The 14115-nt window shown below is 41.8% G+C and overlaps 1 protein-coding gene across 4 annotated transcripts in view; it reads right to left on the bottom strand.

Annotated features, from left to right (window-relative positions):
• The window catches only part of Not1 (CCR4-NOT transcription complex subunit 1), a 127605-nt gene that overhangs the window by 24173 nt on the left and 89317 nt on the right, over positions 1-14115 (bottom strand). For all 4 annotated transcript variants that reach the window (XM_084590390.1, XM_084590389.1, XM_084590388.1 and 1 more), the window contains 7 exons: positions 13084-13230; positions 12903-13007; positions 11889-12005; positions 11551-11760; positions 10742-11166; positions 5779-6022; positions 2366-2605 (listed from right to left, as the gene is read on the bottom strand). In XM_084590390.1, the coding sequence (XP_084446516.1) occupies positions 2366-2605; positions 5779-6022; positions 10742-11166; positions 11551-11760; positions 11889-12005; positions 12903-13007; positions 13084-13230 (1488 nt within the window). The remainder of the gene's footprint in view (positions 1-2365; positions 2606-5778; positions 6023-10741; positions 11167-11550; positions 11761-11888; positions 12006-12902; positions 13008-13083; positions 13231-14115) is intronic.

Genomic DNA, 14115 nt, shown 5'->3' on the forward strand with positions numbered 1-14115 from the left:
TACCTGAACAGTTCTCGGTTTCATGAGTAATACCTCGGTAAGCCCGCATGTCTCAACTAAATGGTTCGAGCCCGTTCATGTCTGAACTAGAGGGCAACTCCCAAGGGGTTTTCCACCTTTGCGTGTTCTGACAAAACTTGACACATCCTACCAAACTTGGAAGTGGTGCGATAATTCATTTGTGCACAACTCAATTTTAAAATATGCCATTTTTGTGTCCTCAATTCAGATTATTTTTGCAGGCAACACTGTGTTTGTGATGTCACACATTATACTCACGTTATTGCCTGCTCCCCACATGAACAGCAAACTCTGAGGCCTATATTAGGTCATATCTTAGCCATTTAATGAACTGCATTGTGATTTCTAGCCTCCATTTTTGCCATTCAATAAGCATGCCAGTGATTTTTAATAAATGCATGTGATGTCATCAATTCGTCAACTGGAACATTGTTTCTTAGATACTTGTAGCGCTCTTTAATTTTGTCTATGCCCATGTGGCCATGAAATCAGTTTCGGTTACGGTTTGGTTTTTACTTTTAAAAGACGGCTCTAGGTAGAAGTTTTGAAAATGAATTTTGTGTAGGACACAGGTCACACTGAGGAATGTGTTGCAATCAATAACTCAAAACCACAAAATAAAAAAATACACCGGAGTTGCCCTTTAATGAGGGTATGATACCATGCACTCACATGGGCATCAGCCGGGACTGCGCTTCTAATTCGAATTATCCAAACTAAGGAGGTCAAATTCAACAGATTTTACTCTATAGTTTTAACTCCACAAATTAGGAACATACTGCAGTGGCTTCAACGTACTGTCACTATTGTTTTGTCTTGAACAATTGTTTAAAAGACAATGAATGTTAGCACAAATATTTAATTTAATTTTACTCAAACGAAGGAGCCATGCAATTCATATTCTATTCGTTAGCAGAGGCACTGTTCATATCTGATTCTGTTTGGAAATAACACTATACACACATGCCTACACAATAGTACAGTCAACAACCGTTTTTCAGACTTGTGAGAGACTGCAAAAACATCTTAAAAATGAACTGTTTATGTAAAAAAATCACTTAGCATAAACTTTAATTTGCGACTACGGTGAGGAAAGGGGTCACCAATTATGAGCCCATTCTGATTCTTGACCTTCTCAATAGCGCAGTGTTTACACAGACGACAGGTGGCAACTGGCATTCGATCGCTGTACTGCAGTCAGCACGTCGCAGCCGAATGCATGAGCTTAGACAAGTCTAGTAGTGAAAGTGTGCCTCCCACTGAGAGCAGATTGAACCGCCGCGTTTTCAAGATGCTTCACTGCATGGTCTTCACAGCTGTGCAGTGAAGCATCTTCAAAATGCCATGGGGCCATCTGTGAAATGGCACCACTGCTACTTACTGCGTTGCACTGTGAAAAGGGAGACACACAAGGTTTTAGATCATTTCTTTGAAATTTCCAACAAGCAAACCACGTCATGAAACAAAGCACTTGACGAAACTGAAAAATTATCGTGCAGTTTGCATCTCATTTATGGACGATATTCCAAGCGTTCATTAGATATAATTACTGAGATGCAAATTGGCAGTTTCTTTAGGGCTATTCGATAATTAACAATTTTTAACAAGATTTAAATATTAAAAATAAGAGTTTTCTGTATTCAAAGTAAAAAAAAAAGGAACTAGGCACAGGTGAGTTCTCTGAAGTTTGTGTAGTGCACGCTTTGGCAGCGGACGACATTGAAGAATGGTTTGGTTTGGTTTTGTGGGGTTTAACGCCCCAAAATGACTCAGGCTATGAGAGATGCCGTAATAAACATTGAAGAATGGTACAAGCTTCTAACCGCACGTTTGTAGAACCTGAGGAGAATATTAGCCCAGTTTCTAATAGTATCCTTTCTAGCTTGAATTTTCTGTCATATGATCACATTTCTGACCCCCTTGATGTCTGAATCAATGACAATTCAACTATACTTATCATAAGGAGGCTTGACTATCTCAAGCGGTGCCATGGCAAATGCAAATGAGGCACAATCGTTGGCAATGGGTCCGAAATTTCAGGTGCTCCTACACGTCAGTTCTATGGAGCATGTCACAGTGACATGAAAAAGTCTGAATAATCAAGCATGTCCAAAAAATCAGGAGTCCAACTTTTTGGTCGCAGACTATAATTGAATACTTCTTTTCACAGACTAATTGAGCAGTGAAACGCATACAATAACATGACCTGCGAAAAAGTACAATGTAATGAGGCAAAGCATCTGAAAAAAACAATGGTGACAGAAAGGTCCTAGACACTTTTGTACCTATGGTCTTTTACCTCACATTACGCTTTATAAATCCAAGTTGAATGATTCATTCTCACCTTGTTGAGCAGGTTAACCTTGGTTGTCGGATTCGATGCATCCCCACTCAGCTTGACCAGCAATGCTATTAGACGCATGTATGCATCAAGGGAGTTGAAGCACTTTGAGCGGACAATGGTAGCATTGCTGGGAGTCTGCTCCATAAGGGCTCGGTAACAGTGCTCCACGCACATCTCGGTGCTCAGGCGAAAGAAACGAGTGATCAGATCATCTGTTTTCAATATGCCTTGCACATTCATCTGCAACAGATTTAAAAAATTAAAATCAGCACCCGCATTAAAGTAGCCTGATGAGCATAAAACAAGCAATCAGCTTTCTCAAATCAGCAAATATATGCACATGTAAAAATCGGTCTAGGAGTGATGCTCTTGCACAACTTCCTTAAACATTTGAATAAAAATGCCTCTGTACACAATCTTAACATTAAAAATGAGCTTTAAAGGGCAAGTAACCTTCATTCCCAGTGTGTGCTTGCCACCATCTTGGAAAGTGGCAACACTTTTGCAGTGTTGGTGCTTTTTTCAGATGCCAAGATGCATTTCAAAATCCCCTATTTTTCATCTTTTCCTCTGCACATGCAGCACCCTTCCATATATTCACAGTGTAGCTACAATATTCAATGGATCTGCCCTCCAAGGCAGATGCACCCATGGTGATGTTTGTGTTCTAGTAACTTACATGCTCATAAATATTTATGGACATTGTTAACCTCCAATTTTATTAAAACAATCCTCCTGGCTAATACTTCTCAAACAGCCACTTCTGAACAATAATTAGATAAAGAATAGGAACTACAAGTGGCTGTCGTACAAGAATGCAGCCTCAGAGGTTCAGAAAGGTGCATATTGAAGGTCCTGAAGGCATGGTAAGCACCACAGATACTACAGCAGCGGTTGCAGCTGTCAGATGAGACAGTGTGTAAAGCAATTCCCATAATCACTGAATGTCAGCCATTGCAAGCTATGCCAGTTAATAATAGACTCACTGAAAAAAAAAAAGAGAAACATTATTTGCAATATTTTAGGAGCTCACAAGAAACTGTGAGCTGTCTAATAAGCAGAAAGACTCTGTTGTAAAGGGCCCAGAAAAAAGCTATTTACTCATCTTCCCCCTCAACTCAGCCCGTCTTATGCGCAAGAAAAAAAGAAGAAAAATTATGACCGTGTCCCACTACTCCCCGTCCCATCTCACCCGCTTAACTCTGGAACGTCCATTGAGCAGGCATGCCCAGCAAGCCCCAATGAAGTCATAGGAAAGGAAGGTTTGCACACAGTGCATGCAAGAGCGTGTTGACCAAATCGGTTGCGAGCAGTCACCAGGAGCACTTTTTAAAAATTATTTGAAAATTATAATCACAAATCATTAATCACCGCAAGTAGCAATTCAGGGGCCCTTTAAATGTTAATCTTTTCTAGACAATTGCTGAAATCACATCAATTTCCAAAGATCTAATCAGCCTTTTTCACGAATCATATCAGCATCTGATATAAGATGCCTGATTGATGTGCCTTTTTCTCTGCTGCCCTACAGCAATGCAAGGAAGTTCTGAGGAGCTTCTGCAATTGCCTACTGTTTAAGAGAATGATGATGAGGGTAGCAATGCTAGAGTTCCCAAGATGTGGCTTATATCCCACTTCACTGCACACCGCTAAACCAGGACGCAGATTTCATTCAAAATATATTGTTACGCTACTGACGATAATGAAATTATTGTGATTGTGTCAGAAGAGGAGGAATAGGCATTGGTGTTTCGGGGCTAGTAGGCTTCACCTCGTATTGCTGTCACAGCACTGTAAATAAACACTCCCTTTCTTATTTCACTGTAACAATATTTGTTTTAAACTGTTTTTTTTTTCTTCTTCCCAATTTGTTTTGGACGACTTCCTTTATGAACTTCTTTAACTTCAAAGCAAAATTGTATTGTCATGATACATAGAAAAATTTATTATTTCTCATGTATGCACTGTGTACAAAAAAAGAACCCACATTTTTTTAGCCTTCTTGCTTTAATAACTGGAATTAATACACTCAAATCCCGATATAATGAACTGAACTGTGGGGAGCCACCTAAGATCGTTCGTTATTTTGAAATATTGCTGTAGTGAAAAACTTGCAATTATAAGCCAGTCGTCAAACCAAGGCATGAAAATAATGTACCTTGGCAGTAGACACATGTGCAGGCAAGCAAAATCTCAAAGAAAATATTGCACCAACTTCAAAGCTACTTTATTTGAAGAAATCAATTTTTTTTCCTGCCGTGTGCAGCACACACGACCGATTAAAAAATTCTGTACACCTAGCACTTTGCGTAACATCTCATCATTTACGTCACTGCACCGAGCAATGAAAGTGCAGACTTTGTTCTTGCGCAATAAAACACAATATGACCTCATTTACAGTGTTCTGCAAAGTTTCACAATCTTTTCTTGGTCTTTCAAAATGATTGCGATGGTTGATGGGGATATACGAAGCTGTCTGCAGAGGCCGTTTGCTTTTTCCTTGCATTGATTTCTTGCATATGGCCATTTTTTCCTTCAGCAAAAACAGCTTTAGCTTCTTGGCGCCATCGCTGGCTGCATTAATCGTCGGATCTCACAATAACTTTGCAATAAGATCACCCACAAAAAAAAAGTGTCCCTACCACATGCGTGAATGGCACGAACAACAGATTTGCAAACGACACACAACACAGAGAGAAAAACAAAAAGGTAGATGGTTAGGCCTGCTGGCTACTGCCTATTAAACCAGAGCTTTGTGGTGGCGCTAGGTGCTGCCATTAAATATTGTGATGATGATAGCTGTAGCCCACAGCATACACACACAAATGGCGGTTTCTGTTTCAAGCGAGAGTGACAGCCTTGCGGTGCTGTTAATTTTAGCCTAATTTGTAATACTGATGTTCTTCGATAATAGCAGAAAAAATAAATTACGGACGTTATCTTGAAATGTGCGCTATATTGGCATTCATAGTTCTGAAATCATTAAAAACATTGAAAATCAGTTGGGGATTTTCAAAAAGTGAACAAGATTTGACTAATACACTCAGCTCTTTCTGACAAATTAAGCAATTCATAACTTGTTTTGTGCAGTCACTGTGAAACCATATAGACTGCCTGTGCAGTTCGATGTACAAAACCACGATTTTTCTGTATAGGTATTTTTTTTCCTTCGTCTTGCAGTTTCATGGCATGAAGATGATTGGATTCAAATTTTTGTTTCTTTTTTTGTTAAAATTGGTAAGCAATGTTTATTTTGTGCATGGCTCTGCACTGGTACGATGATATTACAGATTACTTCTCACTATGTTATGCATGGGCCTCCCCATGTCACACTTGCACACACACACTAACATACAGTGTAAAACCGCCAAGACTGAATATTTTCAGGGAGCAGGTTTAGCAGAGAGCCTTACCTGCTGTACGAATATTTGGAAGGCTTTAGTGGAGTCCTTGCCAGCAGTGGGGGCATTGTACATTGACACCCACTCCCGCAGCAGAAATTCAGTCTTCTCGTGCAGACCAGGTGGGTCGTCATACTCGCGTGCCTGGCTGATGCCCGAGTGCATCATTGACATGGGCCCACTGCTAGGCACACCCCCGTACTCCACTGCGCCCCCGCCAGTTCCGCTACGCAGCATCTCCATGACTTGTGACAACCTGGAAACACAAAATGCAAAAATAAAAGAAATAAGGGCAAGAACAAAAGTTGTGTTATGGCCATTTTTTCAAAACTGCAGTGCACAGGCCCCAAACTGACTTCCAATTCCAAGTGGCCGATTTCGTGTTCCATGGATGGCACATAAAGTTCACAATTACCTTGAGCATCAACTAATGGCCGAAAGAAAGCATGATTTCAGTTTCCGTTTGATTGTGAATAAGTATGCATGATTGCTACAAGTCTTCACTATTCTATCCATCTGGGAGGGTTTCCAAAACCTATGGTAACGACTGGCTAGCGCTGACGTACCTGTTATGTACCCTGAACTTCATTTTTTCATTTGTTTTAGCCATCTGGTACAAGCTGTTTGTGAGAACATAAATAAATATGCTTGGACACAGATTCTAGAGAAACTAACGCATGCTTGTTCAGGCAGGTGCTAGTATTTGAACTGCACGCCAACTGAAATGCCCAAGTTCATCTGCCTCGTGCTCTACATTAGCCCTCCCCCCCATTGTGAACATTCCCCCGCTGAAGCTGTAATGGAATGTGAGGAACAACTACAGCAGTCTGCTTCCACCAGGTATAATGCCTTGAAGGCGATTCATTGCACTGCCTGTGTTCCTACATGTTGCATGACAAGAGCTAGCCATTACGAGGAAAGTTCCTGTACATGCAGTGGCTTCTTTGAAGCATCAACTCAGCCACATCGAGCCAGGTTTGACCACCTAACTTTCAGAGGAGAGCTTCTTGACAGGTTTTTAATCCTGGCAACTCGCACTATGCCACTCTCCGTTAAACGCTGCACATTTACTCTCTTGTACACTCTCTTCCTCAACGGACTGTGGCACATGCTTTGTCTCACAGCCCTAAGGCCCTCATAAAGATGGCTCCTCCTTAGATCTGGTGAACCTGGTTACCGGTAAAGCCCATATTAAAAAAAAAAAATGTGAGGGAGGGGGTCTAGCAACTCTAAGTTGCATGTGTGCCGCAAGACATTTCGTGTGAAGTGCACTGCCGCGGTCAGACACACTTTACTATAACCGGTTTTTATTAAAAATTTCTGTACTAAAACCAAAAGAAAAATGTACTGCCATGGAAGACGAACTAGTACTTTAGTTCTTTTACTAAATTCAGTGAATTCTTATAGCTTCCACAAACCTATTAAAGTGGTCCTGAAAATGTTTTCATAGCACATTGCTTCGAAGTAAGATGAACACGTTAACATCCTACACCTACCTCGAATGTAGCGAGTACCTAGCCGAAGTCTCGTGTTATGCGCAATTATGAAATGTACTTTGTACTGCACAGCTATGTTTAGGACAAGCTACTACATCAGCAGCCAAATTTATCTCGGCATGAGGGTTGTGCTCAGAGGCAAACATTATCAGTAAGACACTACAACATTTTTATATCTAGCCAGCATTGCCATTCTGAAAAGCAATATTAACATGAAATAGACAGAATGTTATCGATCTCTCAAAGCCCACATTAAGTCGCTTGAGGGATATCGTAAGCTAGGAGCTAGTTTCAATCGATCAGTGACTCAGGGGTGGAAGCAGGCCTAAGCATTTTGGAGCAGCTTTGGGAGCAGTAATAAAGCCATTTTGGAGCTGCTTTGGAGCAATGAAATGAGAGTTTTGGAGCAGTGGAATTATGTTTTGGAGCAGGTTTTTAAGGTTAAACGCCTCTGATAATTGCAGTTCTCTCTTTCTGAAATACAAAATCTCCAATCTGATTCCTTTTTATGCAAGTTCAATGCCTTCCCAACTTTGCACTCATCTCTGACAAGACAAACGGCCAGCAACTTGGAACAGAACCGCAGCAAAAGGAACGCTCGCTGGTGCACTTCATAACTGAACATCTAGTCTGACCTAATGCGCTTACCTATTTTGACTTGACAGATTCAAATGTCGAGTCTACCACTTCGATGCGCTCAAGCAGCGCCACTAATTTGGAGCTCTGATTAATGGGCACGACATTTCTGCTATCTTGTGCATATCCTTTTTGATCCTACGCCTCTGCTGATAAATTCCTCAACACAGGTCAGTAGTGCCTTCAGGAAATATAGATGGCACTGAAGGGCAACCTTTTCATCCTTCAGCATTTTTACTTCACTGCCTCCTGCCAATAGTTCTATCATTCTTTGCTTGAGCAATGCTGGGGCTCATTTTTAACATCTTGATGATAGGCCCAGTATGGCTTTCCAACACCCTTGAGAGGCTTCCTAGTGATTGACAACTTTGGCATACCAACCCATAACGCTTCAAGTATGATTTTGTCTGCCATACGCCTGACAAGATTGTCACTGACAAAGAGGTTCAATGGTGAAGTGCCTGCTTGTTCTCACAGCAGAACCATAAGAATAACTCATGCAGTTTTTGCTGTCGGAAAAGTTTCCTAACGGCTCATAGTAGTTTGCGCTATCTGCTTCCCTTGCTGCTCTCGCTTCTTTCTCCACCGGTGATTCAAAAGGCTGAGAGGAGGTGCTATGTCACACACACAGTGTATTTTTTTGCAATTATTCCCTTCAATCGCCTGTGGCTCACACTAAATTTACTTACGAACAAATATTTATTATGCTTCGTGTTTCCCTCCCTTACAAAAATTTCATTTGTGCCCAGTGCAAGATGCGTGGTATCTTTGCCCCGGTGCTGTGACATTGTTCCTGTGTTCTGCTAACCTTGACGGCAGAACATCACGGCAGCCAGTTTGCAGCAGTTTTGGAGCAATATTGCATTTTGGAGCAGTATGAAGCAGGGAAAGCAGTTTGGAGCAGAATGGAACAAATGGAGCAGCACTTCCACCCCTGGTGATGCTAAAAACCTGGAGTGCGCAAGTTAAATAGATCCCGAATAATTTTAAAGAGAGCGCTGGATGCTGAATTTGAAACAAAACTTCCGCATATAAATTTATGGTCGTCGTCGTTTGCTATCAATAGCTTGAGAAAAAAAAAATCTAAACGGCAATTCAGCTGCATAACGAACAAGACACCCTTCATATTTTAAGCACTGTCACATTAAAAATCTAGCCATATACCCTCACCAGAAGGTAGTATTGTCTGTTTCAAGAAACAAACACTTCAGCACAAGAAGGGCATATTTTACTAACTAGCCCAGCAGCTTGCTCTCCTGAAGAGTATCTTTTAGCTTGTAACCATAGCGCCAAGGAACACAAACAATCTGAGTGCTGTAATTTATGCTTCGAAGGCGAGAAAAAACTCAAACACGCAATGTGCTGTCTCATTCGAGCACACAACCTTTTCATCACGATCTTTTTTCACGTGTGCCATTGCTGCGCATTCTCTTTAACCTGAATTTGGCCACTTAAAGGAGCTTCCACATTAGCATGCATGCATTCCCATGTATGCACACCTGGACCACTTTCTGCCGATTCACACGAGCACACATCTACAATTAACAACTAATTTTGTGCAGGTCGCCACGAATGTATCCCAGTTTATTCTATGGATTCTGGCAAGGCATCTTTCCTTGATTTTTTCCCTTCGGAATGGATAGAGAAAAAGTTAAAAGGGTCTCTTATATATCCCTTAAGAGGAGAATGGCAAAAGCCTACTCTTCCTCTCCTATCACTTGCCTCTCATCGTTTGCCTCAGTAGAGGTCATTTCAAATTGCCATTTGACAAAGATCGTTTCGTAGTTACGGTGAGTCTAGTCATTGTAATCATTATCACTCAACACTAAGAATTTTTACTCACTTCCAGTCAGTTGCTGTCATTCAAGTCGTCGTTTGGCATATTGGTCATTTCTTAGTCATGACGAGTCATGCCTAGTTATTGTAGTCATTACCACTCATCGCTAAGCATTTTGACTAATTTCCATTCAGTTGCGGTCATTACAATTCATAGTTAATCATTATTAGTGATTAGCATCAGTCATTAACTATGTCTATAGAATTTATTAATTACCTATTACCTGCAATCGTCTTCATTCTTGATCTCCCTCCTCACATGTCCCCAATTTACCCTCACACGTCCCCTATTTGTGAGTGACACATTAGCGCAAAGATGTGATGCACAGATCACATGCAAAGATTTTTGCTCCCTAGAAAGGGCCTTAAAAATCTTTTCGGGGACCAAGGATTGTTGCAGTGTGAGAATGTAAGATGTTGAGAGAATAGTTGCAACAAGCCAACTGTGACTGTATGAATTGGGTGAGAGTGGTCAAGGTGCTGCATGGCTAAAATAGCACGGGCTATCGCCGTTCTTCTAAATGGATAGCATCGTAAAGTCCAAGTTCAAAGTAGTAGTGAAGGGGGTCCAGGTCAGGGCTTACCATATTCGCACCACCCCTTCCCATGGCCATCCATGTATAACAGCGGTACATTCTCAGAGGCGGTCATATAGATGTGATGCAGGTAACGGACCCAGTGATCGGGATGCTCTTGGTCGCGAGTGGGTAAATAGAGGTAAGTACTACTTAAAAAAAAAAAGAAAAGTAATTTTATCGTCCTCACTTCATGCATCCATACGCAGCCTATGATTTTGTGAATTACATAAATTTCTACCATTACACTATCACTTCAAAGAATTTAACTTTTTTTTTTTTAGACAGTTGCTTTCCATTTGTCGTCAAAGATTTTAGTTCAAATGTGTACTTAAGCTTGTGAGACTAACTAGCTAATTTTTGAACAACAAATGAAGTGAAAAGTAAACAACCGTACACGCTTCTAGAACAAAATGCAAGTGAGCTACTTGCCCTTCCTGTGGCTGCCTGGAGTGAGCATTGATGCGCACAAGTGTCTCCAAAGTATTGCACAGGTCCGACTCCGAGAGGTTGTAGTCGCCATGCCGGGCTTCAGAGAAGTAAAGTCGCACCAGCTGCTTGGCAAAATCAACGGCTGGGAAGTTCATGCCATTCTCCATGGACTGTGCCAGATGAAGGTCAAAAGTAGCCAGCACCAAGAGCCCCGAGCGCAGCAGGGGGTCAACCACGTCCACATTCCAGCGGATCTCCTCGCGCAGCTCCAGCAGGAAGCGTGTAATGTGCTTGGCTGCCCACGGATGACCGTAACCTTCAGCCAGCGTCTTCAGCACCGCCAGGTGGGCATCGCGAAAGCGCACTGCAGTCTCGGGGTCTGCTCCCAGCGAGTGGCTCAGTCCCTCAGCCATGCTCTCCACAGTCTGCACACCACAACAATTATCCTCCGTCAGCTCATTCTGGTCTCAGCCAACACAAGCACTGCAGATTATTGCATGATGCCCGAGTCACGATATTACGATACACCGTTTAATGGTCCTAACTATGCGCCTAAAAATGCAGCAGCCAATCCATACATTTTCTCCCTTAAGGCACCAAACATAAAATGACTGTTGCACATACACTACAATTCAGTCCATGTACAAAAACAAATACAGCAAATATTTTCAAATTAATAAAGCTTTACCAGATTTGAAATTGTAGATTTTGTAGATGCAGTTGTAACCATTTATTGCTCAACACCTCCACAGGAAATGCCTATGTCCGCAAGGGTAAGCATAACAATCATATGATGAGATGCAACAAACCTTCTGAAGGAGAGCCATGGCCGTGACAGCTTCTCTAGAGTTGCGTGCCACCAGCACAGCCTCATGCAGCACATGTAGGGCTGCAACTTGTGGGTTTGAGGGTACAACAGTGCCCAGGAGACCATGGACTTGCTGCTCCAGCTCGGAGACAATCTTGTCATACAGGTGCGTCATGTCATCCACAGAGGTTGTAAAGCCACCCTGTCGCACCTAAGAAAACAAACATTTCTGTGCCTACATACAAGCAAAGCAGAATGCATACACTGAGAGACATTAAATGAGAAAAAAACATATTTGAATCATGTCCACAAATTGTCCACAAAGAAAAAAATACTAACCACAGGTTTAGGAAGAAACAAGGAAGGCTGATCCCTTTCAGAAATTGGTTGAAAGCCAGGAATGTTCCGGGCAAATTCCTCATACACAGCCATCTGCTGCGGAGTCACACAGCCAACCTGCCCAGACATTAATGAAGTAAAAAGAACATGTCAAGAAGAGTAGCAACAAGATGTTAACTCTTTCGTTACCACGCCTATTCAAATCGATCACCAGTGATCGATGCTTTAAATCGGCACGCTTGAAAAGAATACCTGCCACTCATGGTAATGCGGTATTAACATCCAATTTCTGTGATCAGAAGACTTCTAACAACCCAAATATAGAATCATATTGTCGGATTTGTTATCTGATGGTGTTGAGCAGTGATAACCCGAAAATGGCGCAAGCATAATACTGAGCTTTAACTCTGAGCACGAGGTGGTTTTATTCCATGAAAACGCATTCCTGAAGGTCAGCCACATATCCAACATGTATACCTGGCCTTTACAGCCAGTTTGCAGCAGTTTTCGTTTGCTGTTTCGCGAAAACCAGGAAATGTTTCACCATTTGGCTCGAGAAAAGAGGACGTTTCCACCTGTGTCTTTTTCCTTTATGTAGCTGAAGAGCGGCGCTGTAAAGATAGTTTATTTTTTATACAGTGCTCCCAAGTCATTAATTTTCAAAATGTACATTCTAAATTTTCTTTGTTAATAATGCGTCTGTAGATATGCCTTTTATATCTTATTTTTATCAAATTGGCACAAAAATGGCAATTTTTCGTTTCTTTTTGTGTGTGTTTCCTAATAAATTTTTGCTTTGTAGCTGATGTTTTTTGGAAAGAGCATTCGATTAAGTGCAGTTTTGCATGCTGCAACATGCGCTGCAGTATCCTTTGTGCTAGCGGAAAAATATATTCCGCAACCTATGAAAAACGGCCATTTCCTCGCGGTAACGAAAGAGTTAACTAAGCGCTAAACTTGATTCTTAGGATGTTATTTAACCACAGCAGGACAGTACTGTCCTGAAATCCTTGCCTTGAGCCGAATCTGCTCCGGCATCCGTTCTGCTTGGTAAGTCAGGACAACAGGGTCACAGTACCGCCGGCCTTCACTGCGAGCACTCTTACGGAACTCGTACTCCTAGAAACATAAAACATCGCACACATAAGGACCCCACAGAGCAACAAACCTGTTTATGCGTGCCAAATGCACATGCCTGGCTAAGCTTCTTGTCGATTTCAGGGATGGCCTTTTCAATGGCAGTCTTCTGTATGAAGCAGCAGGCGAGCTCCACATTTTCTTGAGCCACCACTGTAGTCGCCTGCTCTAGGAGTTCCTTCTGGGGAAGGGTTGCTCCTTGAAGCTACAGAATAAGGAGGAAAGAAGGTCAGAATATACACACAGCACTGCCGCAATGCAGTAAAATGAAGTTACCAAGAAGCAGGAATACTGCCACCAGCTGCCTTTCCAGACACGAATAACACGAAACTGGAAATATTTTGAGCATTGCTGAGGAACAATTGGGTACCTCAGTAGAATGTGTATGACTGCAGTGTAAAATTTATATTTCTTGGATCAAATTACATGTGAGCAAGCACTGCTGCGACAATCTGGTTACTCCTTGACACTGCCGGAAGGTTATATCTTATACAGGCATGGCAATTTCTGGGCCTCATTGTTGCACACTTGTAATGGCCCATGTTTCATTTCAAGATGATCTATAAGAAACAGATCTAAGTGCAACTGTGTTCAGAGCACAACATCAGCAACATCTGCCTCAGCTCAGGCGCTACCACTACCCATACTTTAGGCAATCAGGTGAAGGAATCTTCTTCCCACAGGTCTTGTCCGTCTGCCCAGCAGTCATCAGGCTATGGATGGACAACTCTGAATTTCGACCACCTTGGTATCTTTATTGTGCACCGAACCGGACAATGCACTAGCACCTTGTGTGTTTCACCTTTAAAAAACAAGGCTGTCATGTCACCCGGAATCATAGTACAAAAAGTGGTACATATGCAGTGCACAGTAATAACGAAGGATTGACCAGGATTAGGGGTTTCTAAAGTTTTTGCCTCAAAGAACCCGAACAGCCTTTAAATAAATAAATAAAAAAAAAAAACCTTCCCCCTACACTTCCCATAACAAACGTTTATAGTTGTTAGTGAATGGATTCTTTTTGCTTATTTTAACTGCTTCCTTCACTTTTCTAAGCTCTCTCTTGTTCCGTCTGTGAACACAATTATGT

This window comes from Amblyomma maculatum, chromosome 1 (assembly GCF_055883805.1).
Source record: "Amblyomma maculatum isolate TAMU_Amacu chromosome 1, ASM5588380v1, whole genome shotgun sequence".
NCBI classification, from domain to species: Eukaryota; Metazoa; Arthropoda; class Arachnida; order Ixodida; family Ixodidae; genus Amblyomma; species Amblyomma maculatum.